Here is a 26,984-nt window from a genome sequence, read left to right as displayed (position 1 = left end):
GCCGGGTCCCCAATTTGACGTGTATCCCGTAGGACAGACAGTCTGGACTTATGATTCAAATCTGCACATATCAGCCTTGCAAATCAGCACCAAAAAATGGATCAGCCCCTATTTTTTTAAAAAACCTCCCCATGGGGGTGACACTACTGGCAGTCAAATTAAATTAATCCGCGTTCTTTTCTACTCACCTGGCATAAATTGGCATTGGCCCTGGATAAGTAGTCAGGTGGCTATTTCCAAGGCTGATTACATATTCACTGTTAAGTATAAATGGTCACACAGGGGCTCCGGGATTCCTGTTGCACTTTTTCATTCTCTTTTGGACATTTCCACCCTTCGAGGAAGAAAGAAAATTGCCCAGGAATAGGTTGAGTGTCCAATTTCCCACTGTCAACCTGTCAGGCTGTGGAACAGATTCCTTGGTCACCAGAGAACAAATGAACCTCTAAGGAGACTCTTATTAGACTAACCCAGTACAAATCGTGCATTGCTTCTCCCCTGCTTCAGAACAATAGCAGGTGTTTCCTTGCTCATTAAAAACAAACAAAACAAACAACACCAAAAGAACCCATTTTGATTTTGAAGACAGAGTGTTCATTATTCAGGTATATTATACTATAATTTGTGTTGGCTTTTTGCTTCCAGTCCCAAATCTCTACCCCTGACTGGGGTTCAAACTGCTGGCTGTTTTACCAGCTGGCCCATTAGCCCTGATCCCATCTCCTTTCTCCTTACAACAGCAAAATGTAAATGCGGAGAGAAGCCCCTTGTGCTTCCCCAACAATCCTAGCTGAATCTGTGGGATGCCTCTTGCTACTGGGTAACTTGAGAGCCTGGGGGACTGACTCCCTGGGTCTTACTCACCATCCTGACAGGAGGAGGGGGGCACGGAGACGAAGGAGGCGAGGGAAGGGACCGTCACAGTTTTGCTGACACTCTTGATTCTATGGCAGCAAAAAGAAGGGAGAAAACTATGGAAATAGAAAAGAAAAGTCCCAAACAAGTCGAGAAGGGGAGGGGGGCTGGAAGGGGAATGTGGGGGGCGAGGAGAGAAGAAAAACACCCCAATCCAGACTCCTCAATCACTTGAGTGGAAATCAGGAATCGGGTTTGCACTGGACCGAACACATGAACGGAGGAAAAAAAAAAGACCGTAAAAACAAACAACAAAAAAACAAAAAACAACACAGAGTGGGCTACCAAAGAGGTGGTTGACAGAGACCCGTCATTTTAGCTTATACTGTTGGTTGATTGTTAGGTTTGAACACATATGGCCCCAGCACATGCTTCAATGAGTGAAAATGAGTTGCCACGTATATTGCAGCTGCCATGTTTTTGTGGACATCAGTCTGTTTCCAACATCATCCCATTCTGAAAACTCCAAGTAGCTTCTGTCGATGCACGTCACCTTAATTTTTAAAATTTTCAGTGTGGGTTTTTTCATATATATAATATATATATATTTTTTATATAATATATCAAAGCTTAAGAGTATAGATTAAAAAAAATTATTCAACAGCTTGGTGTAATCCGAGGAGATCGCTTCCTACATGTCAGGGTAAAACTCCGACCCGTGGTCCACGCTCTGGAGCATCGGCTTCTGATCCAGGGACGACATCCGGCTGAGGACCTCGGCCGACAACGCGTAACTGTTGCCGGACTTCTCCTCAAACCAGCTATCCAGCGCCCGCTTGGCATCGAAGTGGGCGATGGGCGGCCCGTTGACAGCGATGGTCAAAAGGTCACTGAGCTGTTCCAGGGTCAGGCGGGAGCGGTGGTTCTTGCGCACCCGCTGGAGAGCGCTGCGGCCCTTCTCGCAGCAGGCGGTCGAAGTGGGGAGGACCTTGAGGATCTGGATGACCTTATTGAGGAGGGGGAACCTCTGCTTGTACTTGCCCACGTGGCCGATCAGGTCCTTGAAACCATTTTTGGTGAAGTAGTCGGCCTTGAGTTCCCGCCACTCCATGAGCAGAGCCCCCCGAGGATCCGCCCCCTCCCGGCAGACCTCGCGGGAGAACGAGGGGATGGCCTCCAGGTGCTCCAATATCTGCACCATGTCCTCTTTGCCGTAGCTCACGAGTTCCTCGGAGCTCCTGGGCCAGGCGGCCAGGTCGAAGACCTGGCAGGCCTTCACAAAGGTCCGGCTCCGGGAGTCGAACCGCTGGGCGAGGATCACTTGGGCCTTCTGGCAGATCTTCTCCCGGATGGACTGGAACTTGGCCTCCGCCACCCGCAGGTTTTTCACGGCCACGCCGTTGAAGCTCTCCCGGAAGTTCTCCTCGAACTCCTGCAGGTACTCGCCGGGGGAGTCGGCCAGCCGGCTGATCTCCTGGATGGCCTCCTCGATCTTGTCGTCCACCTGGGAGACGAGCAGGTACTCGCCCTGGAAGACGTAGGCCAGGCGCGACAGCACGGCGATCACGTCCAGCAGGAAGTAGATCAGCTTGATGGACTGGTAGTCCATGAGAAACTGCAGGAGGGCCAGGGCGATGGCCGACGCGTCGGCCCTGTGGGTCTGGCCGCTGACGTCCTTGAGGTGGGCCACCACTTCCAGGTAGTCCTTGATGAGGGCGTTGAGGACGTTCTGCTCCCCGATGATCCACCTCACGGCCCGGATGTCCCCCAGGAACTCCGTCTCCTCGCAGAGGGTGGAGGCGGTGAGCCGCAGCTCGCACATGAGGCGGGGCGAGTAGCGGTAGAAGCTCAGCAGCTGCTTCAGGTTGTTCTCCAGCTCCTCCAGGCAGGGCAGCTCCTTCCCGCTGATGGCGTCCAGGATCTCCAGGTGGGGCCGGTGCACCATGAAGGGCAGGCAGAGCAGCCAGGGCAGGGTCTTCCGGACGGTCATGAACATGCCGGCCCGCAGGCTGGCCGTGACGTTTGCCCCGTCCACGCCCAGGCCGACCGTCGGCTTCTCGTCCTGCAGCCGGACGCCCAGCGCGGCGAAGGCCCGGTCCAAGGCCTGCAGGTAGCTGTCGGTGGTGGAGAAGCCCAGCTCCTGCAGGGACAGGAACTCGGTGGCCGGGGGGCCGTCGCTGCTCGTGTACTGGACGTAGACGGCCACGGTGTCGGCCAGCAGGTCGTCGCTCTGGCCGTCCAGGATGATGCTGAGGAAGGGAGACTGGCGGATGCGCTCCACCAGGTCCTCCCGCAGGGCCCGGGCGATGTGATGGATCAGGATTTGGCAGTCGCCTTCGTTCATGTACTGGTCCACCACCTTGAGTTCGCATTTTCTCAGGAGCTCGGCCAGGGGCCGGAAGTCGAAGTAGGGCCGGCCTTCCAGGGCTAGGTGGTAGGCGGTGTTGAACAGCAGAGTCATGTTGCGGCACATCTCCTCCGTCTTCTCCGGGTGCATCCGGAGCTTGTAGAGCTGCAGGCACTTCTTGTGGAGGTTGCTCTGGCTGTGGAGCTTGATGGTGTGGATCTTGAACTGCTTGGAGCCGATGATGAAGGCCGAGGTGCGGGACGACTGCACGGTGTACTGCCTGCAGACGTGGCACCACATCTCGTTGAGGGTCGGCGAGTAGCGCAGGAACCAGAACTTCTTCAGCCACTCCTGCTTGAAGCGCCGGATCCGGCGGCCCGTGGCCGAGGACATCTTGGAGGGCTCGTCTGTTGCGGCGATCATGTCGTTGGAGACCGACTCGTCGGCCGAATCCACCTCCGGGTCGTCGTCCTCCAGGATGGTTGGGATGGAGACCAGGCTCTCTGAGGCTGGAAGACAAGTAGGGGGCAGAGAGGGTGGGAAATATTACACCTCGGGATCGGGACCTGGTCACAGCTAACAGAAAACGTTAACGAGGAAGGTGCCAGGGGGACGGAGTTAGGCCAGGAGGGAGGCAATTCCTCCTTAGGGAGAGGGAGTCTCGGCCTTCGGCTCCCCAGTCCGAGAGGGAGCCTACACTGCCTCGCTCGGACCGAGGACATTGGCTGCGGTGGGAATTTGCCATCAGGCTGTGGTAACCTGTATGGGGAGGAGTGTCTTGTGCTGGCCACATCCTGTTCTGAGCTTCTGAAACAGGCATAAGAAGCAGCATGGCCTAGTGGAAGGGGCAAGAGCCTGGGATTCAGAGGAGCTGAGTTCTAATCCCGACTTTGCCACTTGTCTGCTGTGTGACCTCAGGGAAGTCACTTAACTCCTCTGTGCCTCAGTTTTCTCCCCTGTAAAATGGGGATTCAATCCCCGGGGACACAGTCCCCGTCCCACATGGGGCTTACAGTCTAACTAGGAGGGAGTAGAAATGGGGATTCAATCCTACTCCCTCCTAGTTAGACTGTGAGCCCCATGTGGGACAGGGACTGTGTCCAATCTGATTATTTTATATCTACCCCAGAGCTTAATACAGCGCTTGGCACATAGGAAGTGCTTAACAAGTACAATACTACACTACTACAACAACTACTACTACTACTACTACTACGACTACTACTACTACTAATTGGAGCATCCCTTTCTGCAGGTCAATAAGGTCATCTGATCAGTTGGTCGAGAGACATCAGGCAAAGTATTTACACTCATTTTCAATTCACCACAGTCCAGGTAGTGGAGGACAAAGCCAGACTATTGGGAAATAAACAGAACAGGCTGCTGCAATTCCAGCAGCTAACTCCGGCTCACCATGTTCAGCCGCTCAGACTGAGAGGGCAAGGCAGCCGAGGCGGAGGAAGTATGCCGTGCGTGAGATGGCCCGGATTCCTAGGGGAAGGCTGAGAGAGGAGGAGGAGGAAGAGGAAGATCGAGAACTGCCCAAAAGGGTCCCATCTCTAACATTTCAGGCCCCATTGGCATGGTCAGGCTGCCACGTTCTGGTCAATAAAACCACCCCGGCTTAGAGGCCGGGCTTCCCCTGCTGTCTGCTCTGCCTCCTCCACTGGAAGGCACCGTAGCAAGAACATAGCACACAATCCAGCTGGGGTGGAACTTGATTTATTGACAAGGGGTTGGGTACAACGGAAAACATGTGGAGGGTCTCCCCACCCCACAGTCCGTGTTTAGCGGCACCACGGCTGAGGCCACGGACCCAGCATGCTTGGAAGGGAGCGTGTCGGACCCCCCGGGCCGCGCCGCCTACCACACGCTTCTCTCGCTGGGCAGGTGTGCCCGGGGTTCTTATCTGGCTCGACTTACCTGCAGGGTCTGAGAACTCTGGCAGCTCGGGTACCTGAGGTGGCACTAAGGGAGCCTCGGGCAGCTGGCCTGACTTCAGCATGTCCAGCTCCGCCTGGAGCTCCCGGATCTTCTTCTTCAGCCGGATGCAGTTGGGGCAGAAGGAGGTGGTGGGAAGTTCCTGGCTGTCACCCGTGAGGGAGGCCTCCATTGGGCTGTCTGCCTTGATGGGCGAAGGCTCTCCTTGGTCCTCCTCCAGCAGGCCTTTCTCCTTGGAAGGGCCATACGGTGTACCATGGGCTAGCTTCCAATCCCCTTCGCTGTGGGTCCGCCCAAAGCTCTGGGTGCCATGGGGCAGGATCGCCCCACACCGTTCAAAAACATCCTCTGCCTGAAACTTGGGCATTTTCTTGAGGGCCAGAGGGGTGCTGGTGGCCAGCTGATGCTCGTCTATCTTGGCAGACTCCAGCGAGGCTTCCAACACATCTTTGAAAATGAGGTCGATTTTCTTCTTCTTGGTTTGGGGATGGGCATCCCCTTCATCACAGCTCCGCTTGTAGGGGCTCTTGCCTTGCTTCAGCACTGTGAACTGCAGGGGACCACGGAGGTCCTCTTGGCTCTCTGGAGCCTTGTCAGTTTTCTCCCTCAGTAGTTTCTTCTCTCCTGGAAAGGAAAACCACAGTGAGGGGGCAAGGAGGCTCACTGGACACCCCACCGAAGGAAGACTAAGAGAGCAAAGCAGGCCTCTCTTGAGGGCGTCACCTGTCAACTCCCTTGGGCCACCTAGGGCTGCTTTTACTGGGTGGGCATGGGGAACTGGGGAAACCGGGCCAACAGGGGATAGTGGAAGCCTGGGCCAAGGGGAAGTATAGCCCAGAAATGGGAATGGCCTCCTACAAAGGACTCGTGAGCTTACGGAGAGCAACCTTAAGGGGAATGCCTCTTTGTGACACTCTAGGATGATAAGCGTTCACCAAAGCCCACCTATCCAATCTTGGTGGCAATGAGTGCCCCTGGCAAGCCAAGCCATCCTTGGCTCACTGTGGTCACCATGCCTTATTTTCAATCAGAACAATGTGGAATGGTTTGCTTTGACTTGGTAAAAGGCGTCAGGTTTATGGCACGTGGACTATCAGAGAGAACGTTCTCCATGAGACCCTAGAGCTATGCCACTTGATTTCATGCCCTAGCTACCAAACCTGGTTTGGAGGCTCTTCCCGGAACCAGAGGGCAGAGGGATCAGAGCTGAATAATCCAACATTCCCTTGGTACTTCCTGCCAATCGAGCCAGAACTAAACATAAGGATGGAACGGCAGAAGGGGAAAATCCACAGGACTTGGGACACCCTAGAGGGTAGCCACTGGCAAGCTAAAAAAATGACCTATATATGGCAACATAGACCCAAACCATTAATGCTCAAATAAAGCCGGGTTTCCTTACCTGAAAATTCAAAAGATGTTTCAATTTCCATCTCTCTTCTATCTTGTAAATAACTTCAAGTCTCCTGATACTTGGTGATCTCCCCAACAACACGCTGAATTAGGCTGATTTTTTTTTTTTTAGGGTGCTCGTGATTTTGTACCAGTTATGGTGTAGGAGGCGCTAGTGTTCCCCAGGAGAAGTGAGACTAAGGAGGCAGAGAAGATATGGAAGAGTTCGAGCCAACATCCTTAGCCACTGGAGGTGATCTGGATGGGAGTGAATGGAGCTCAAATTTCTTGCCGGGCTCCTAGATTAATTAATCATGGTCCCCTGATCAGATTTTCAACAAACGACTCAATCATCTTCAGCAGACCCGATTTTCAACAGCCACATCCAGGAAAGTCATCACAAGTCTAAGTGATTCTATCACAACTTGCGGCCGCAGCCCTTTTCAGGTAAGATCCGGAGGTGGTCGTCACCAGCCAAGTTTTATAGATGGGGAAACCAGCCCAGAAAGGCTCAGTGACCCCGACCCCACTGCCCCACCAAGGTTACATGACAATTTACTACATAGCTAGCTGGGAACAGAGCCTAACTCTGCCTAATTTTCCCACGCTGGGCTTCTTGGAACTATCGTCTAAGTGGAAGAGGATAAGACTAGGGGGGCTGAGTCTGAGCAAGTCTTTCGGCTCTTACATCTTGGATCACAGAAGGGCCCCTCAACTCATGGTACTGCTCCATTCCCTGGCAGCAAAACCAGAGAAGGCAGATAAGAAAAAAAAATGGAGTCTCCCATAACCGATAGCTTTCACTCCAATGATCAGGGGAGATTCTCTTAACTCTAGGATCTCTGAAAAGCAGAACTTCCTCTCTCTTCACAATAGTAACTTCAAGGTGGAGCGGTCTGGTGGGCCATCTTCTTCCAGGTCCCCTGGAATTGTCAGTAACAGTTCTCCGTTTTTGAGTCACGTTTGCTAGAATTCTGAGGGGTTTCCTGAATGCGGGGGTGTGATGGGCTCCCAAAGACCAAAACATCAGAGAATCCTATATTCTTTCTGGCCTGAAAGTTTGGCATATTGCTAGTCTTCCTCCCCTACTTTCCTCTTGCTTCTCTCGGCTTCCTCCACAAATCACCTATCAACAAAAACGTTCAGTCCATGTCTCCCCACTCCTCAAGAACCTCCAATGGCTGCCCAGTCACCTCCATATCAAACTGAAACTCCTTACCATTGGTTTTAAAGCACTCAATTGGCTCACCTCACTAATCCCCTCAGCCCACACACACCGATTATCTAGCATCAGCTTACTCACTGTGCCTGAAATCATTTATCTCGCCTCCAACTCTTTTCCCACATCATCCCCCAAGCCTGGAACTGTTCGCCTCCGCATATGCTAGACCACCACTTTACCCACCTTCAAAGCCTAAGGTCATATTTCCTCCAAGAGGCTTTCCATGATTAAGCCCCCTTTTCCCCAGCTTGCTCTCCCTTCCGTGTCATCAATGCAACTTAACTTGTGACCTTTGGACATTCGATATTCTCCCCAACTCCAATCCCACAGCACTTATGTACATATCCTTAAATTACATATTTTAAATTACTACGGTACTCTTCCAAGCGCTTAGTACAGTGCTCTGCACACGATAAGGACTCATAAATACAACTGATTGTTTGATTCCTCCCTCGTCCTTTCCTTTGCTTCTGCTGATTTCTTCCGACCCAATCCCTCTCTATCTTTAGGCTTTCCACCCGGTATATTCATTTTCTAGCTCCCTGCCCAGCTGCCTGCCTCTTCTCCTTCCAATCTTACTTCAGGCTTCTTTTGAGATGACATAACTGCATGGAGAAGGAGAAAAGACCCTGTAAATCTAGAAGGAGCCAGGAAACTGAAGCCAACGGGAAGCAACCCCTTCTGCACCAGACACGATCTGGCAATCTGTTCCTGTTGCTTTCTTGCTCTTGTGTTGGTTTCAGGTCCATCCTGGCTACCTTGCCCATAGTTCCTAATGGCTTCCGGTAGCTCCATAAAAAGTTAAATAATGATATCCTGTTATCTCTGGGAGTCAGGTTAAACCACTGCAATTGTATTAGTTAAATGCGTTTCACCAGTCAAGTGCTCATGTCCCGAAAGCCCAATGGTGAGATAGGGCAGGAGGCAAAATTTGTCGTTCTCTCCCAGGTTCCACTGGGTTGCAAAGACACCTTTTACCAAGTCAGATCACAGTAGGGATGTGTTTTTGATATGAAAGTTGTACTTCAGTGGGCCGCTCCACCCCTCTTCTTCAGGGTGGAACTACTCTCCCCAATTCCTGTCATATGGTGGCACATGACATGAAGGGACTGCCCTTGCCTCAGGCAGCCTCTGGGTCTGTCTGGATGGGATGGATTTAGAATAAGACACAACCTTTAATGCAGGGAAGAAGCCACTCCGAGGGGGGACCACGATGCCACCATTTACCACTGCTGCAATCTGAGTATGTCAGTAATAGTCAGAGAGGCCCACAGGGTAAGGTATTTCAAGAGAAGGCCATCAAAAGGAGAGGAGCTAAACCAAGTAGGAAATCTAGGAATGCCGAACATCCCTCCTCCAAGAAATACGCCCCCTGTTCACGCCTTCCAGAGGTTCTCCCTCTCATATGTTGCTCCTTGGAACTGTGACAATGGCGGGTTGGTATAGGAAACTTGGAGGGAGGGCAGTGAAGGAAGGAAGGAAGGAAGGGCAAGAGAAGAAAAGGAGGAGGGGAGCGAGGAAGAGAAAGTCATCAGCTTAATAGCTTCTATCATCGTCATCACCATCATCACTGATATCTACTGAGCCCTTACCATGTGCAGAGCATGGTACTAAGCACTTGGGAGAGTACAGTACAACAGAGTTGGTAGATACGCTCCCTGCTCACAACGAGCTTACAGTCTAGAGATGAGTTTACAGTGTAGAGACTGCTTCTAGTCTGCCGTCCCAGTTTGTGATGGAGAATCAAAGTCTAGTATGCAAAGTTGCTTTTCTCAAACACGCATAGGTTTTAGACTTTGAGTCTCAATTTACCACCCTCTTTTGCCCCCTTTCTCTGATGGACTGAAGCGTCCACATCTCTGGCATTCTGGCATTACAGACCTGATTGAGAAAGACTCAGAGAGTGGGTGAGAAAGCATCCCTCGGGCTTGAGCATTCTTTACTCATAATCAACTAGGATCTATGTTCCTGTTTCCACTCCCACCAGCCAGGCCCCATCACCTGACTACCCCGCCTTTAGCCTCAGGTTTCCATAAGACATGGGAACCTCTCACTTCCTCCTTCGGGGGAGACTGGACCAGTGAACAGTGTGAGATGGCTGAGTCCTGCCCATAGGGCTCGCAAAGTGCTCGCAGGGCCGGGCTCAACAGCTTCTGAGGTTGTAGGCATCCAGAAGTAGAGGTTGGGTGGGAGGCACAGGGCAGGGTCGGGCTGGAGGGGAGGGTGGAGCAGGCCAAAGAGGAAGCTCACCTCTGGTCAGGTTGCGGTGAATGGTCTCCTGGGACATGCTGTGCAGTCGCTTCATGTAATCCTCGCTGTACCAGACTCTCAGCCGCTCCCCAGGTCGGATATCCCTGCACACCCGGAAGTAGATCCTCTCACTGTGCTGGAACGCCAGCAGGTTCTGTTCCCTCTCCTCTCGGGAGATGACTATGTACCTGCAGGGCAAGGAGGACCAGTAAGAACGTCATGGGCTTCTTGCCAAGGTTCCATACCCACAAAGACCTCCACCACCATCCGTCCACCGACAGGACTCTAACAGCAGCTGATCTCCAGAGGGAGACTTATCTGAGGGAGACCAGAAGGTAGCCGGAGGCGGGGGAAACCTGCTTGGGTGTGTTTTTTATTTGCTACCATATGGATGCTCGGGAAAGGGTCAATCAATCACCCTGGCAGAGGACAGGGAAACCAAGCTGCTGCTTGCTGATATGTGTGTGACAGCTGAGCTGCTCTCCCTCTGTGGGACTGAAGACATGAAGGTCATTCTTGGAAGCCTCCAGGTGAGGGTTTTGGGGGTTACTGGTTTTCTGCATTTCCCCATCTTTTCACTGCCCACAATGACTCATGATGTCTGTCTGGGAGGATGTTTTAGGGTTTGCAGTTGGGTATCACCAGAAGTACTTTGCAAGCCACAGTTCAGGCATCAGTGGCGGAATTTAACAGGATCAATCAATAAATAAATCGATCGATCAATCAATCGTATTTATTGAGCGCTTCCAGGACGTTTCAGAGGGGCCTCTGAGCTGAGGGCAACAGGCAAAGGTGGAAATCTCCTTGGGCCTTCCTCACCTGCGTCTTCCCAACACAGGGGCACCCCACTGACTTCAAAAGGGATGGAGGCGGATGAGACAGCAGGTTAGCAAGACACAATCACATCCTCCTAATGATTAGGTCATCTGTCCCCAATCCTCCTCTCACCATTCTCCCATGTTCATGTGACCCAATTCCTTGTACTCTCCCAAAACATATCCTGAAAGAAGTCCCACCATCCCTTACACACCAACCAGTCACAGTACAACAAACAACCCGGAAAAGTGAAAAGAAAAAAACAGAAACACCCAAAGTCAGAAAGGCAACTCTAAATTGGCTCCCAACTATACCGGAACTTCATTTTAGTGGGTCCTTTTCATCTTGCCTGACAAATCTGAGCTCCCATTCGTAAGTGTAAAATACCACCTCCTCTCCAAATTGCGCCAGACACAGAGAATTGGAATCCAAGTTGTCCAAGCTTCGGGGCCAACTAGGATTGATTCAAAGCATCATCTAGAGCCTCCCTCCCGGGTCTGTTGTGTGTGGCAGCATTTTATCTGGCAAGAATCACAGAAGCCACCAAGTGCTGGGGGAAAAGAATGCATTTACAGCTAACCCAATGGGTGGCGGCCACAGCACCTTTACAATTTGGGCAACAGAACACACACACTCACAAGCCCAAAATACCAAGGAGAGTGGGCAGACCGGCGACCAGAAGGAGGGCTTCCTGGCCCCCAGTGAAGACGACGCGTGTTATGTAGAACATCTCTCTCAACCTCATTTTCTGTGCCATCTTGTAACAAGATCCAATTTACCGGCTCCCGGTTTTCTTAACCCGCGCAATCCACCCCAGATTGCAAAAATCAACGGAATCAACATTCTTTATGATGTGCCCCAAGCACGTGCCAGAGTCAAGGCTGCTGGAGTGGTCACAGAGAAACCACATTCCAGAAAGATTTTGAAGTTTGCACGACAGGGGGAAATTTGGATGATCCAGCCCAGTGCAGAAAACGTGCTTGGAGGCCGATTTGTTTCCTCAGGGGTTGCAGGGATGACGGTAGAAGATCTCCCCCCACCCTCCAAACAGTGCTTTTGGGACAAGCAGTCCCAAAGCAGGAGCACTTTTTGAAGCTCATCTACATTTGCTGTCACAGGACTCATGAGGATATATTTTGGCTTGACCTACTGGATGTTGCCCACTCCCCAAATAAAACCTGCGACCCAACCTGGGCCCTACAGAGCCCATCAGGTCCAATTCAAGAGAGAAGAGGGGGAATGAGGACCCAGTCATGACTCACCACGGAGAGAGATGGAAACACAAGGGGCTTTAACGAGAGGAGAGGACAGTACTGACATTGGTTCCGGTCAGCCAACCCCTATAGTTGAAGTGAAGCGACGCATCCCAACCCATTCTTACTGTTGTCACCGGAAAGTAAAGGTTGGCTTGGAGATCCTGTAAGAGTCTGCCATTTTCCCACTCCAGCTGAAGCCCCCTCAAAGCAAACAGAAAATCTCTTAGTTCAGGGGCCAAATGTCGCAGATGCTGAACCTCTCCCTGAGGCCCGGTGAATGTCCGACTACCTGGACAAGCAAGGCTAGCCAAGGCACGGCACTGATGGCCCCAGTGGCTTTTCGGTCCCTGGATACTCGCCAGCGGCTGGCTGACAGCAGTCTCCCAGTCCCCTGCTGCAGAACTCACCCCTCACCTCCTACAGGTTTTGACGGGAAGTTTAGGCTCCTCAGATCTTGGCCATTTCCTGCCCTTCCCCGAGTCAGCTGCCCCAGGCTCTCACTCCCCCTTGCCTGCCCTCAAGCCTGCCAGCCATACTTCCACCACACTTCCCTGCCTCGGGCCCGGGCCGCTCTGCCACGAGAGGAAGAAAGAAATCACGGACCAAAGAAAGATTCCCCGAGACTGGCTGTGTTCAAAGTGTTATATAGAGATATATATATTTTATTGCCATCTTAACAAAAATACTTCTGAAAGAAATTTTCCAGCATATACAAGGAGAAAAGATCAGGGAATCAGCATAGCAATATGCTACTCAACATGGGCACTTCAGCCTGGGGTTGTTTGGGGAAGCTGGTCACTGCGCTGGGAGGTTTGAGGAGTGGGAAGGAAGCATCAGCATTGTTGGGGTACAGGAGAAGGAAGAGGAGTCATGGTGGGTGTGGTGGGGAGCGAAGGGTAGGGGAAGGTCTGAGTGGAGAGTCAGTTCTTTGAACCCCAAAGGAAATATGGGGAGTGTTGGGGCAGGGCTGCCCAAACAGGGGGCTCATACTGAGACCTAATGGCGGAGGGCCCAATTAGAACAGGAAATGAAGGTGGGAAGAGAAGCAAGGTCAATCAGCCACCCAAGACTGACTGGGGAAGAATGCTGAATTACCACTCAGGGTCGTCTGGAAGTCTTTAGTGCATTAAACAAGCTCCTGACAACCAACTCTTCCCCCAGACATCCCCAATCAATCAATGGTATTTTTGAGCGCTTACTGTGTGCAGAGCACTGTTCTAAGCACTTGGGACAGTACAACAGAATAAGTAGACACGATCCCTCCTATGACCCAGAGACCCTGGTTTCATCTCACCTCCTGAGACAGAACTGGATGGTTGCATGGATGGCTCGCTGTGGGCAAATATATATATCTTTGTCTTCAATGTACAAATGTTTGCCTCAAGCAAACGGACTGGAAGACAGTTAGAAATACCCCCTCCGACCGGGCTAGAGTGTCAGCAGGAAGCTATGGCAGAGCGGAAGAGCTAAGGAGTGACCGTCCTGGGTTTCCTCTATGTTTATTGGCCAAACCCTACCCTTCTCAGACTCCCCATCCATGATGCTCTGTGGGGGACAGTGGAGAGAACATGAAGCCAACCTGGATTAATTAACATTGGCCTTCTAGACTGTGAGCCCGCTGTTGGGTAGGGACCATCTCTATATGTTGCCAACTTGTACTTCCCAAGCGCTTAGTACAGTGCTCTGCACACAGTAAGTGCTCAATAAATACGACTGAATGAATGAAAACGCCTAAGAGCCAAGATCAGCCAGCTTCTGCACAATGGCACAATGAGTGAGAGAGCTGGCAGGCATCACAGGCTAGGGGTCTGCTCTGGGTGGGTGGGCACTTTCAGTTCCGAAGTGCACCTTGCATTTCAATCTGTCCCTCTGTATTTTGCCTGACCGGGGTATAGTGGAGTCGACTCTGGTTCAGAAGAACTCTCTTTGGTCTGTGTTAGGGGTCTCTATTACTCTGTTGGCCAAGGGCTGATCCTGGGCCTTGATCAGCACGCTGCTGACAATTGAGAGAAACACCACATCCACTTATACCACTGGAATTACTTTAAAACATCTCCCAGGTGACTCAGGGCCATCCACTGGCCAACATTCCAGCTAGTTGCTGCCTGATACATCTGGATTCACTCTCCCTGGTCAGTCTCCCCACTCATATATTTTGTCCATTCCCTGAGTTAAGTCTTCCCAGGCAAGAAAGAGGTGGAGGTGAGGGGAGGGAAGGGAGGGAGTAAGGGAGGGGAAGGGAAAGGAGGGGAAAAGGGGAGGGGAAGGAGGTTGGAAAGCCTGGGCTGGTCCAACCCCAAAGTGCAACAGTCCTGGAGAGGTGTGGCATCAGCCCACAGGGGGCCTGTGGCCTATTGCCTTCAGTAAGATAATGGCGAGGTCAGAGGGAGAAGGAAAGCAGGAGGTGCCTCTGCTGGGCCTGGAGGGTATCGACAAGTGACTCCATCACCACGTCGATGAGCTGTCGGAACGACAGGCAGACCTCAAAATCTTCCCCTTCAAAACTGTCTCCCCGAAGGACTCTAGAAGGATGACCTGAGTTTCAGGTCCTCTCCCTGGTCCCGCCCATCTTCTTGAAGAGGGTCCAATACGGAAGAGGTGGGCGTAGGGGAAACGGGGATCCCGTGCCATCCACCACTGGATGACAGGGAGGGATTATCCTCATTTTGCAGATGGGGAAACTGAGGCACAGAGCAGTTAAGAGACTTGCCCCGGGCACATGGTGAGCTAGCAGTAGGCCTGGGCCTGGGATCCAGGCCTTCTGATTCCCCCCGTGGTTCCCCAAAGCCTCCCACTATCACTCTAAAATTGCCATGCCCGTGGGACCACTGGGGAGAGGTGAGTCTACCCCTGCCCCCACCCAGATGGGCCAAAAATGGGGGAAAGCAGCTTCCCATACTGCCCTCTGCTTCTTCTGCAAGGAATTTCCCACCCCTCCAACAAGGTCCTCCTGCTCTTTTCCAGCAAGCCCACCCAGGAACTGCAAGCAATGAGTACTGCCAACGTGCAACAAGGAGTTACTGAAAGCTCCATTCTGGCCACAAAAGCTCCCTGGAAGGAGGGAATGGCATCTTGGGAAAGAGGAGCATCCCCCCGGCCTCCACCCCGAGGGTGGGGAGGAAGGGGGAGGAGAGGTCTTTTGGGGAAGGTTTAAGGCTCCCACACTATGATGTAGAGCTAGCCAGTCTGGGAGGGGCTGTCAGCAGCCCCTGGGGGAACCACGGTCAGGCCTGTCTGGCCTCGGATTTTATACAGTCCCGCCCTGCAGGAGCCAGGCCCACCCTCTACTGTACCTGGAAGCTGGGTGGAGCACTACTCGAGGGCAAGCAAGCATCAGACAAGCGGAACCTATTGCACTTGAAGCAGCGGGTGGCGAGGGGGAGAGCGGCATTTCCCAGCTCTGACAGTATAGGGCTATGGTCCAACACTCCCAGAGGGAGTGACAGCTGCCTCTGGTCATGGCCCTGGACTGTGAGGTGGGCAAGGTGGGAAAGGAGGACACAGATCCTTCCCACATCTGCATCTCTGCCCCAGCCCCAAGGTGGGCTGCCCTTTTCTTTCCCAGGGCAGCCTGGCAGGTTAGCAATGGTGCTTTCTTTTCCGGGATCTGGTAGTCCGAGGGCGAGGGGCTGGTTCTTGGGGGGCCGGGTCGGGCTCCTCTCGGCGGGGCTCCTGCTGGAATGGGGGACCTCGGGCGGCAGTGGCCGCCGCCTGGCCCGTAGCCCAGTGAAACGCCTGCACCCCATCTCTGATCTCGGTCAGGGTCTGGCACATCTGGCTGACCTGTCCGGTCAGGTCGGCCATGGCCTGGCCGATGACGTGCATGCTGTCGGCCATGTCCCGGTGGACGGTCACCAGCTCCTGGCAGAACTGCCTGAACAGATCAGTCTGCTGGGCGTGGGAATGGAGGAGCTGCCGGTCCCAGCTGGAGAGGGGTGGGCTCCGGGGCCGGGGGGCCCTGCAAGAGGCCTGGGCCCGCGGGGAAGGGCGGAGCGGCACTTCTGGCCTCTGACCGATGGTCTCCGATTGGTCCGAGGAGGAGGAGGAGCGGAGGAGAACCGGTCTGGGGAGGTGGGCGGCTTCCTCGGGATCTCGCTGCAGGGATGACAGGGGGTGCTCGCGGGAGGGCCCCGGCATCTCTTCATCTTCGTCGTCTTGGAAACAGAACAAGAAGTGCACAAGATTAATAAGGTGGGAAGAGGCCGGCCCCAACCTTCCTGCTGCTCCAAACTGCCTGGCCGCTAGAGAACTTCTGGCTGTGATTCCCACGACTGTTCCTGAACTGCTCCCTGAGAATAACTGGCAGCTCCCCAAGTTCTCTACCCCACATCTCCAAAACCCACCCACTCCTGAGCCCTAGAGCTGTGTGGGTGGGAAGCAGTACCCAGTGGAGACCCAAGGGGCCTGGGAGGGTGTAGGCTGAGAGGCCGTGGGCACCCTGGGGAAGGGGAACAAGGGCAGTGAAGGAGTCTCCCAGCATTCCGGCTGCCCCTCCTTGCCCAGCGGACTTCTTCCAAACTCTCTAGGTGTTGCTCCTACTCCCCTTCCATAGCCATCACTGAGTTACTTGGTGCCACCCTGTGGTAATGTGGAATAAAGCAGATTTGACAAACGGGGTCCCCAAAGTGGGGAGTGGAGTGGGCAGGGGCCACATGCGTGGGGATGGGATGGGGCAGGAGGAAAACAGAACTTTCACCACACCTAACATAATGCCACCATCTACAGTCTATGCATCCAGTGCCCTAAACCAGCGTTGTCAAGGCACAAACATGCATGTATTGTTTCTCTCTCTCTCTCTCTCTCTCTCTGTCTCTCTGTCTCTCTCTCTCTCTCTCTCACACACACACACACACACGCACACACACACACAAAAAAAAACCCACACCACTAGATTCCTGCTTGTGAGATCCTGAGCACAACAACCAGGCACATCAGAGTCCATACAAAGGACCAAATGCCCACACAAGTGACCTCCGGGCCCCCCATCACCTAAGCGGTTGGAGACACAGTCAAACTGTTCTGCCCACCGGGTACGGTCCTTTCAAAATGACCAAATGCCCACTTTCCCTTAACTGCAGTGGGATCCCTGCTTGGACTCTCGTCCCTGTCCCTCCAGTCCCTGTCTCTGGAGTCCTCTGCCCTGAGACTCACAGAAAAGGTCCCAGTCTAGCAGAGAGCACCCGAGTTGCTCAGTGCTCCAGGGGCAGAGCTCAGGTGGGCCTGGCTGCAGTGGCCGGAAAGCTTAGCACAGGGGGTTTGAGTTCTGCAGGGGCCTGGGAAACCTGTTGGTTCTCTGGGATGTGAGCCCCAGGTTCAGCTGGGGGGCTCTGGGGCACTGACCAACAGGCAGCAGGCACTGGACGCGGCCGGAAACTCCCTCCCTGGGGGCATTGCTGCCAGTCCCAGGAGCCCATGGGGCAACACCGACTGAGTTTCTGGTCACTTTCATTTTGGTTGCATCTCAGAAGCTAGGCCTGAGTTGGAACCCAGTTCCTCCGACTCCCAAGCCTGGGATCTTTCCACTAGGTCACACTGCTTCCCATTCTTCTTATTATTACAGTGGATTGGCCACCTCCAAATACTCAGTGACTCACTGCCAGAATGGGTGGTGGGGGGGAGTAGGGGCTCTGCACCCACCCTGTTGGGTGACTTCGGGCAAAGACTTGAGCCTCTGAAAGCCAGCTTTCCATTGGCTGCTCTAAAGGTCATCTTTCCTACTGATGCCAGCCTTGCTCTGGGACTGGGGGCAGGAGCAGGAGAACAAGGGGAGTAATTTATGCAACCAAGTGGGCTCCTCCCTCCACTTATCTCTCCCTAGGCCAGGCTTTTACTATCCTGCTGGGCTGAAGACATTCATTTGGCATCTGCCAAGTGTTTTCCTCTGTCCCATTAACAGAGAAAGAGCCTGCTCCCCAGACTGCTCCCCATACCTGGGTTGGATGGCCTGCCACCTCCACTCTTTAAAGAAGCACCCTGAGAGAGGGTGGAAGGGAGGCGGGGACACGGAGTCAAACAGAAATTGGAGGTAGCTGTCACTACTGGACTCTCCCAAGCACTTTCATTCATTCAATCGTATTTATTGAGCGCTTACTGTATGCAGAGCACTGTACTAACCGCTTGGAAAGTAAAATCTGGCAACAGGTAGAAACAATCCCTACCCAACAACGGGCTCACAGTCTAGAAGATGAGCTTGGCATAGCAGATCTACCACGGGCCTGGGAGTCAGAAGGTCACGGGTTTTAATCCCAGCTCCACCACTTGTCAGCTGTGTGACCTTGGCCAAGTCACTTCACTTCTCTGTACCTCAGTTACCTCATCTGTAAAATGGTGATTGAGGCTGTGAACCCCATATGGGACAAGGGACTGTGTCCAACCCTATTTGCTTAGAGAAGCAGCGTGGCTTGGTGAAAAGACCACAGACTTGGGAGTCAGAGAACGTGGGTTCCAATCCCGGCTCCACCACTTGTCTGCTAAGTGACCTTGGGCAAGTCACTTAACTTCTCTGTGTCTCAGTTACCATATCTGTAAAAAGGTGATTAAAAATATGAGCCCCACGTGGGACAACCTGATTACATTGTATTTACCCCAGCGCTTCGAACAGTGCTCTGCATTTTGTAAGCGCTTAAGAAATACCATAATTATTATTATTATTATTGTATCCATCCCAGCATTTAGTACAGTGCCTGGCACATGGTAAGCGCTCAACAAATACATTATTATTATTATTACTTGGTAGTGTTCTGCACACAGTACCCACTCAATAAATACCATTGAATGACTGTGAGAACTCCTCCCCTCTGTCTCATCAGCCCCAAACACTGCACAGTCCCCTTAGGCAGGGCCACATTGGGAGAAGTTAGAGCCCTGGGCTGGACCATCTAGTGGGGTTCCCCCAAGGCATCACGATACCTTCGATGACTTCCTCATAGCACCACCAGCCAGAATAGCAACGGAGATGCAGAGGAGCCATGGGCCACCTTGGCTGCTGGGGCTGAAGGCCTTTAATCTGGGGGAGAAGGAGGGAGCAGGATTTGGGAGGATGCTCGGCCCTGAGGCTTGCTCTTCTCAATCTCTCATCCTATCCCGACTGGATTACTGCATCAACCTCCTCTCTGATCTCCCATCCTCCCCTTTCTCCCCACTTCAGTCTATACTTCACGCTGCTGCCTGGATCTTCTTTGTGCAGAAACGCTCTGGGCATGTTACTCCCGTCCTCAAAAATCTCCAGTGGCTGCCAGTCAACCTACGCATCAAGCAAAAACTCCTCACTCCCGGCTTCAAGGCTCTCCATCACCTCGCCCCCTCCTACCTCACCTCCCTTCTCTCCTTCTACAGCCTAGCCTGCACCCTCTGCTCCTAAGCCGCTAACCTCCTTACTGTACCTCGTTCTCTCTCACCTGTCACACCGTTGACCCCCAGCCCACGTCCCCCACCGGCCCAGAATGCCCTCCCTCCGCACATCCGCCAAGCTAGCTCTCTTCCTCCCTTCAAAGCCCTACTGAGAGCTTGCCTCCTCCAGGAAGCCTTACCAGACTGAGCCCCCTTTTTCCTCTCCTCCTCCGCACCCCCGTCCTACCTCCTTCCCCTCCCCACAGCACCTGTATATGTTTGTACAGATTTATTCCTCTATTTATTTTACTTGTACATATTTACTATTGTATTTATTTTCTTAATGATGTGCATCTAGCTTTATTTCTATTTATTCTGATGACTTGACACCTGTCCACGTGTTTTGTTTTATTGTCTGTCTCCCCCTTCTAGACTGTGAGCCCGTTGTTGGGTAGGGACCGTCTCTATATGTTGCCAACTTGTACTTCCCAAGTGCTTAGTACAGTGCTCTGCACACAGTAAGCGCTCAATAAATACGACAATGAATCTATGAATGAAAGCGAAAGCAGATTGGGGTGCAGTGGGTGTGGAACCCAGGGAGTAAACATACATATTCCCCCAGACAAGTGTCACCTCTCCACTGCTTAAACATCAAACACACTTTTCCCCTTTCTAGTCACTATCGGCTTAATGATCTCGCCCAACGGCAGAATCAACAAGGTGAAGAGGTAAGGGGTGGGCGGTGATAAGCAGGGGTGATTAGCCCCTATTTGTGTTTATCACTACCCCTAATTGAGGCTGAGGTCAAGGTCAGAGTCCCCTTTAGAAGCCAGACAAGCTAGGAAGGCTGCCTTGAGAAACTTCAGAACACCCCAGTTCATGACTATATTGGGCTAGGTCGGTAGGGTCAAAAGCGAGTGTGATTCTGGAAGTCCGCTGAGGCCCCTGTAAACCCAGGGCCCTGGGATTAACCCCTCTGAGCCTTGCACTAATCTGGCCTTGGCCACAGAACTATCTCTCCATGGTCTAGAGGTCAAACTGTGGTCTGCAGGGGAGTGAGGGCAAGAGAAAGACAGGAGAGAAAAACAATGAGAGAGAGGCAGAGAGAAAATGAGGTAAAGGCAGCGATACTCACAGCTGGTAGAAGGGCTATCCACGCCATCCAGATCTGTTCTTCGGAAGCCGTGCAGGGGGTGGGCCGCGTGCAGGGTGGACTCGATGGCCCTCTCGTGGGCGGTGAGCACAATGGTCGGGGGGCGGCCACCGCCGCCCGGGCCCGACAGCGACTGCTGCATGAAGGCCAGCTTGTCCTTGGTTCGCCGCTTCATGTCATCCCACCTGTGCTTAATGTCTTTCACAGAGCGGGGAACCTGGCTGACTGAGGTGATTTTCCGGGCTATGCCTTCCCAGATCTTGTCCCTGTCGGCATGGGATAGCCTCATTGTCTCCCTCCCAAACAGAACGGCTTCGTGGTGGGTCACCTCAGTGACCAGAATGTCCAGCTCTTCCTTGGAGAACTTGGGCTTCCTCTTACGTTCAGTCATGGACGCCATGTTCCTTGGGTTGAATATCCCACAAAGCACAATTGGGTAAATAAAAATCAATGCTGGGGCTCCCTGCCACTACCTCTCCGCCGCCCGCCCTTGGCCAGGGAACCGGCGGGTGCCTTCTTCTCCCGCTTCCTCACCCATTTTCTTCCCCCCACTCCCCACCACGCGACGGGCAGGCCGGAGAGTGTCCCCCGTTTTTACGGGGACTCGCCCGTGGCAGAATGACATGGAGGAGGAAAAACAAAAAAGAAGATATTTATATATGGAGAAGAATTCAGAGGCTTCCGCTTTGTCTGCTGACCGAGGCGCTCTCTGTCCACTCTGCGGTGGGCTGGGGCCGGCGGGAGAAGCACAGCCCGTGGCCCCGAGAACGGCATATAGACGCGGCGCAATGACGCCTCCGTGGAAACCGGAAAAGAAGATGAGGGGGGAAGCAGCTGCCCGGTTTAAACCGAGGGGGGCTCTGGGGGCGGGCGGTGACACCCAAGAGCTGAGAGTTTGGGAAGTCAAGGGTGGGTGTTGGTTTCTTTACAGAGCAACTGGCGGCCCAGGGTGGCATACACAAGTACAGTTTCACACAAGTGGGTGAAATGGGTCTCAATGTCTGAGTCCGGGTCCGCTCGTGGGACCTGCGGGCCGCACTGCCCATTGACAAGTGCCAGGCACAAACCTCTTCCCTCCGCCCACCCCCAGGCCAGTCTCTTGCACAGGATTCTGGTCCACAGCATCAGCCCTGGGACAGCTCCCTACCTAGACTGTTTATGTTTTGGGGCCCAGTTTGGGGCCTTAAGTTCCAGGGTCCAGTTGACCCAACTGCCTCAACAAGGACATGACTATGGGGAAGAAAAAAGCCTTTAGCTTTGTCCAACTGCACAGTGAAGGGCAGGAGGAAACGCAGAGGGAGTGAGTCTTTGCAGAAGAAGCCAAAGATTGCTCCCCAGCATAAAAATATCTTGAGCAAGCTGAGGAATGAACGTGGTACTCAATGCCCCCAAGAGTGCCATCTCCTCACAAAACTTTGCAGAACTTAACACCCACCAGAGGGTTTGTCAAGAGGCAGTGTGGCTTGGGCCTAATGCGTTCAGTGCTTGGCCCACAGTGTTTACTACAAGGACGATGATAGTGATAATAAAAAAACAAAACAAAACTAGACCAGGAGTCAGAAAATATGAATTTAGTATTTCCTTTGTGAGTTGGCCCTAGGCAAGCATGTCCTCATTCTGCCTCAGACCTCACCATGGTTCAGGAAAAATGAGTAAAACAGCACTCAAAAGTGCTGGGAGTTCCTGGGAAGACAAGCGCTAAAGAAACACAACAAATATTTAAATGGCAGCTACTCCTTTTTATTCCTGGTGTGCAATCGGGAGGTGTGAAATGGGTTGGAGTGAGAACTGGCTTTTTCAATCCACCTCTGTTTCTTAGATTTGATGGTGAAGTCCCCTTGCATACCCTGCTACATCAAGAAGGCTCCCCATCTCTTCCCCACAGCCACAACCTCTTAATCCTTAAGGATGGCAGAAAACAGATGGAGCGACCGAGGGCGGCTCCAGACGATGAGTCCCAGGTCCTAGGGGTCGGCAGCAGCCCTCGGGGCCCTGGATAGTCAAAGCTGTCCCTAGACCTGCTGAGGAAAGTGGGCCCACTGGGGGCCCCCCACATCCCCTATCCCGTGAGAAGGAGAAGCAACTGCAGCACTCGTGAGAGGTCGGGCCCCAGAAACAGCACGAGGCTTTTTTCGGAACTGTCCACTACTCAACCTGAGGCTATTACACCCAGAGGGTCCTGGGGCATAAACCTGGCCAGACTCACCCCAACGAGCATGGGGCATGCACACCTGCCCAAACCCATGCACTGGCCTGCCGTGTGACTCTGGAAAAGTCTCTGGGCCTTAGTTTCCTCATCTGAAAAATGGGGCAAAGATACCTCAGACTGAAGCATTGTGTGGGACAGGGACTGTGTTTGATCACATTATCTTGAATTTACCTCAAGACTTAGGCACGTAGGAAGTGTTTAATAAATACTACCATTATTCTTCTTCTGATCAGGCTCAGTCCCAACCTGACCGCTGGGAGAAAGGGAAATGTGGCGGTGAAGGGGGCAGGGGGGCTTGTTTCACACAGGCCCAGAAGCACTTTTTCCACTGAATCACTGTCTTACACACAGACATCAATCCTCTGGAGTCCACATGCTGAAAGGACTGGAGCCCGGGCACAAAGTTCCCTACAAACTTACTTGAAACAAGGGCATGGGAGTACCTCCCTAAGCAGAGGGGGGTGGGGGTGGGGGATGGAGGGGGAATCAAGGATGGGGGAAGGGAAATGGACTTCCAGACTTAAGCCCAACTTGACCAGCCAAAGCCAACCCAAGTCCAACCAAACTACAAAGGCTCTGCACCGGGGGCTAAATGCGTCCCTAGTCAGGACTCTGGCTCCTTGACACTGAGCACACTTGACTTTTGGCATCCAGGGGATTCTCTTGTGGCCAAAAAGCCAAAATCACCCTGCCCCCTAAGCCAGGCTAACCATGGGGTACAAGGCAGAGCTGGGAGCCAGACACCAATCAGACGTATCTCAGCTATTAGACATCCCCAGACCACACACACCTTCTCCAAAACAGGGTCCCCAGGCTTTCTTGCAGACTTTCTGCCACGTATGGAATTTGTATTCTTCCCCTGTATTCTTAGGAGGACATAAGTTTTAAACATTTTTATACCCATCTCTCCTGATAGAGTGGAAGCTCCTTGTGGGTAGCAAATAGGTCATTTCTTTATGCTGTGTTTTCCCAAGCAATTAACACTGTACTGGCACTCAAGAAATACCATTACTAATACTACTTCCAGTGAAAATCTAACACTCTGTGGCTTGGGTGTCCCAACAGGGAACCAGGGCCTCAGTTTTATCGCTAGTCCTCCAGTGAATCCTCAGTGCAGCTGGACACCCCTCAGGGAGGAAGGTATCAGCCCTCAACCAACCATATTTATTGGGCACTTACTATTTATGGGGCACTTACTGTTTGCAAATCACTGCACTATTAGAGCTTGGGAGAGTACAATATAACAAGCGTTGGTAGATATGTTCCCTGCCCACAATGAGCTTAAGTCTAGAGGGCTGTTCCCAGTTTAGAGCTGCAGCAGAGTAGTAGTAGTAGTAGTAATCTCAACAGAAGCACCTGCCTTACTGCAGAGTCCAGGGCACCCAAGGGAAATGTATCTAAGAAGGCTAATGACTGCCCCTCGGCTCCACAGCTCACATTGACATCCCTTGGGGTAAAGAATCAGAGGGTGTTAACTATCATATCCAAGCCCCAGGAAGTGATAATGGCTACAGACAACCTTCTGGGATCTCTGAAGTGAGCTGTACTCAGAGGGAATCCTACTCAGAGGGAATCTTGGTGAGATCACCTACCCCTGATTGCAGACACAACTTGAGACCACTGCAGCTTCTTGACAGCCATCTTGGATCAGCTCCTCTCAGTCAACAGACAAGCTGGGAGGCAGTTCATAAAGCTTTATGGACTCTCCCAAGGGAGTTTGAGATTCACCAGCCAGAGACTATATAGAGCCATTTGGCTTCTGTGTTACCCCTAAGGCTCCCTCACTTCATGGGGGGACACTTCCATTCACTGATTCTGCTGTACATTCAATTATTTATTTTGCCCCCTCTTGTTGAAAATATTCTTATGTCTATCTTCCCTGTTAGAGTACAAACTCCTAGGGGACAGGGAACACGTTGCTTCTTTGTTTTGTTCTTCCCAGTGGCCTAATACCGTGCAACGTACCAAGTGGATGGTTAACAAATAGTACTACTACCACTTCAACAGCTGCTGAAGAACAACCAGAAAGCCAGGACCGTGATGGCTGGGAATGGGCTCCTCCAGGCCCTGAAAGCATCAGTGCTGTATGTTGGGACAAAGCACACTCAGGAAACTGAAAAAGCTATGCAAGCCACGCTCTCTCTGCCAAATACAGGAACTTCTTTAGCCCCAGTGCCAGTGGGTTTATGTGGAAAGAGTGGTGAGTGAGTTCCTCAAAGGCAATACCAGAGAGCCATCCAGTCGGTTAATGGAGTTCCCCAGGCCTTAGGAATGGCTTTACCAATGGAGAGAGCAGCTTAACAATTTGCAAGATATTACATTCGCTTACCTTATGTGAGGATTTGAACATCAGAAAGAGGAAAAGTGTGTGTGTGTCAGGGGGGTAAAGTTGTGGAAAAGAGAGGGGGCCAGAAGTCTTACAGTCAACACAGAATCAATTTCTAGAGAGACAATTTCCTCTTCATTTGTTTGATGAGTAGCAAAGAAAAAAAGTTAAAATGCAGAGGAAAATTACCATATGAAGCTGTGTCCTCCCTCCCCAAACCTGTATGTATTACCACTTATCCATTCATCCTTCCAGCCATCCCTTCCTCCCCCCATCCATACATGCATCCCACCCTCTCTCCATCCATCCATCCATTATTCACATGATTCTCACAATGACTTCATCATGCTGCTGCTAAGGTTCTCAGCAAGCTGCAGAGATTGGACCCTTTCAAGAGCATCCACCAACCATCCCAACAGGCAGGACACTCCAGTGGGGTGACCTTCCCTAGCCTTGCCCAAGATTCCCAGTGAATAGGAGGAGTCATTGCCCGTGAGTTAGACAGCCAAGTGGGAAGGTCCAGAAGCCACGGCTTGGATTCCTTCTCCCCCTCCTTTAAAATGAGCTCCAGCTATGGCCTTCCTCTGAAAAGAGATGTCCAGGTGAAAAAGTTCTAGTTCTCATCTGAACCAGCTTTGAAAATATTTTTGAGTATTTGGGGAGGTAAATATCACTGACAGTTTTTTGAACCTCCCTCCCACTATCACTGAACTGCCAGTTACAAAGGAGCTGTGTCATATTTGATGCTCTACTGAACTACAGCAATGCAATCAACCAAGATGGGGGCCCAGATACTTTAGCCAGCCTTCTATTCCTGGGAGAGTGCTGACACCAACTCTGTCAATGCCAGGATTACCCACATGAGAGAGCAACGGTGGCTTCAGGCATCTTAAGGAAAGGAGACAGTTCTCTCCTTTCTCAAAATGTCCCAGATGGAACAAACCAAATACAGCGGCATGGAAAGAATTGGACCACAAAGCAACAGACAAATGAAGCCCAGGACAGGTCAACCCACAAGGGGTGCAGGCCTTCTCTCTTTGTTAACACCGTCAATCCAAGAGCCAATTTCAACCCTGGCCAATTAGTAGTGCTGGTTATGGACAGGAAATACAGAGCAGGAAATTTAAGAGGCATGGACAAACAAGTTGGTGAGGGGTGGGAGAGGTCTCTCCCACTTCATGTCCCATAGGGAGGCTGAAAGGTTCTACTTGGTCAATAAGCAGACAGCGGGACTCACCTCATCCAGTTGGCTTTGGTTTCGTCTGTCCCATCGATGGACTTGTAGCGGTTGTTCTTGTCCACGATCTGGAGAAAAAAGGGCAAATACCATGAGAACTTGTGGGCGTTCTGGCATTGGGCCAGAGTGAGAGAAGCTTTGGAGGTGGAGAGCACCAAGATGGGTAGCCTACTGCCCCAAGAGACCTGGCTCAGCCCCCACTATGCTACACAAGACATTGGTCTTTCCCAGGATTCCCCGAAGTTCCTGATCCAAATGTCCTGATCCCATTCTGAACTGGGTCACCCCCATTCCTTTCAGACTCCACTGGAGGAGTCCAGGGGATTCCCAACATGGGGACCTGATTCCACCGGCAGGGTAGTCTTGCCTATGTAGACAGAGCCCTGAGCTGGGAAAGGGAAGATGTGGATTCTACTGCTGGCTCTGCTTCTGACTCTCTCAATGAATTGGAAAAAATCAACTCACTTTGTCCCCGTTTTGCCTAGTTTTGTCTAATTGAGTATACCTCATTTGCCAGCAATTAGACAACTATAATGATGATGATGATGGTAATGATAACAATAACTGTGGTATTCGTTAAGTGCTTTACTACACAGGAGGCTAGTTAGACTTTTAATTTACATGGACACACACAGTAACAGAGTGCAACTG

At 52.2% G+C, this 26,984-nt stretch overlaps 1 protein-coding gene across 6 annotated transcripts in view; it reads right to left on the bottom strand.

Annotated features, from left to right (window-relative positions):
* Nucleotides 1-1,499: 1,499 nt before the first annotated feature.
* The window catches only part of PRDM11 (PR/SET domain 11), a 67,454-nt gene continuing 41,969 nt past the window's right edge, over nucleotides 1,500-26,984 (bottom strand). For 3 of the 6 annotated variants that reach the window (XM_038764575.1, XM_038764574.1, XM_038764576.1), the window contains exons 5-8: nucleotides 26,334-26,401; nucleotides 10,008-10,195; nucleotides 5,126-5,767; nucleotides 1,547-3,711 (exon numbers count right to left, since the gene is read on the bottom strand). In XM_038764575.1, the coding sequence (XP_038620503.1) occupies nucleotides 1,547-3,711; nucleotides 5,126-5,767; nucleotides 10,008-10,195; nucleotides 26,334-26,401 (3,063 nt within the window). Of the gene's footprint in view, nucleotides 3,712-5,125; nucleotides 5,768-10,007; nucleotides 10,196-14,846; nucleotides 16,234-20,543; nucleotides 20,966-26,333; nucleotides 26,402-26,984 lie in introns of those variants that run through there. The other 3 variants (XM_038764573.1, XM_038764577.1, XM_038764578.1) reach the window with 3 other exon arrangements.

The sequence above is a fragment of the Tachyglossus aculeatus genome, chromosome 22, assembly GCF_015852505.1.
Source record: "Tachyglossus aculeatus isolate mTacAcu1 chromosome 22, mTacAcu1.pri, whole genome shotgun sequence".
In the NCBI taxonomy this organism is placed as follows: Eukaryota; Metazoa; Chordata; class Mammalia; order Monotremata; family Tachyglossidae; genus Tachyglossus; species Tachyglossus aculeatus.
The sequence above is the reverse complement of the archived record's forward strand: the minus strand, read 5'-3'. Positions and strand labels throughout refer to the sequence as shown.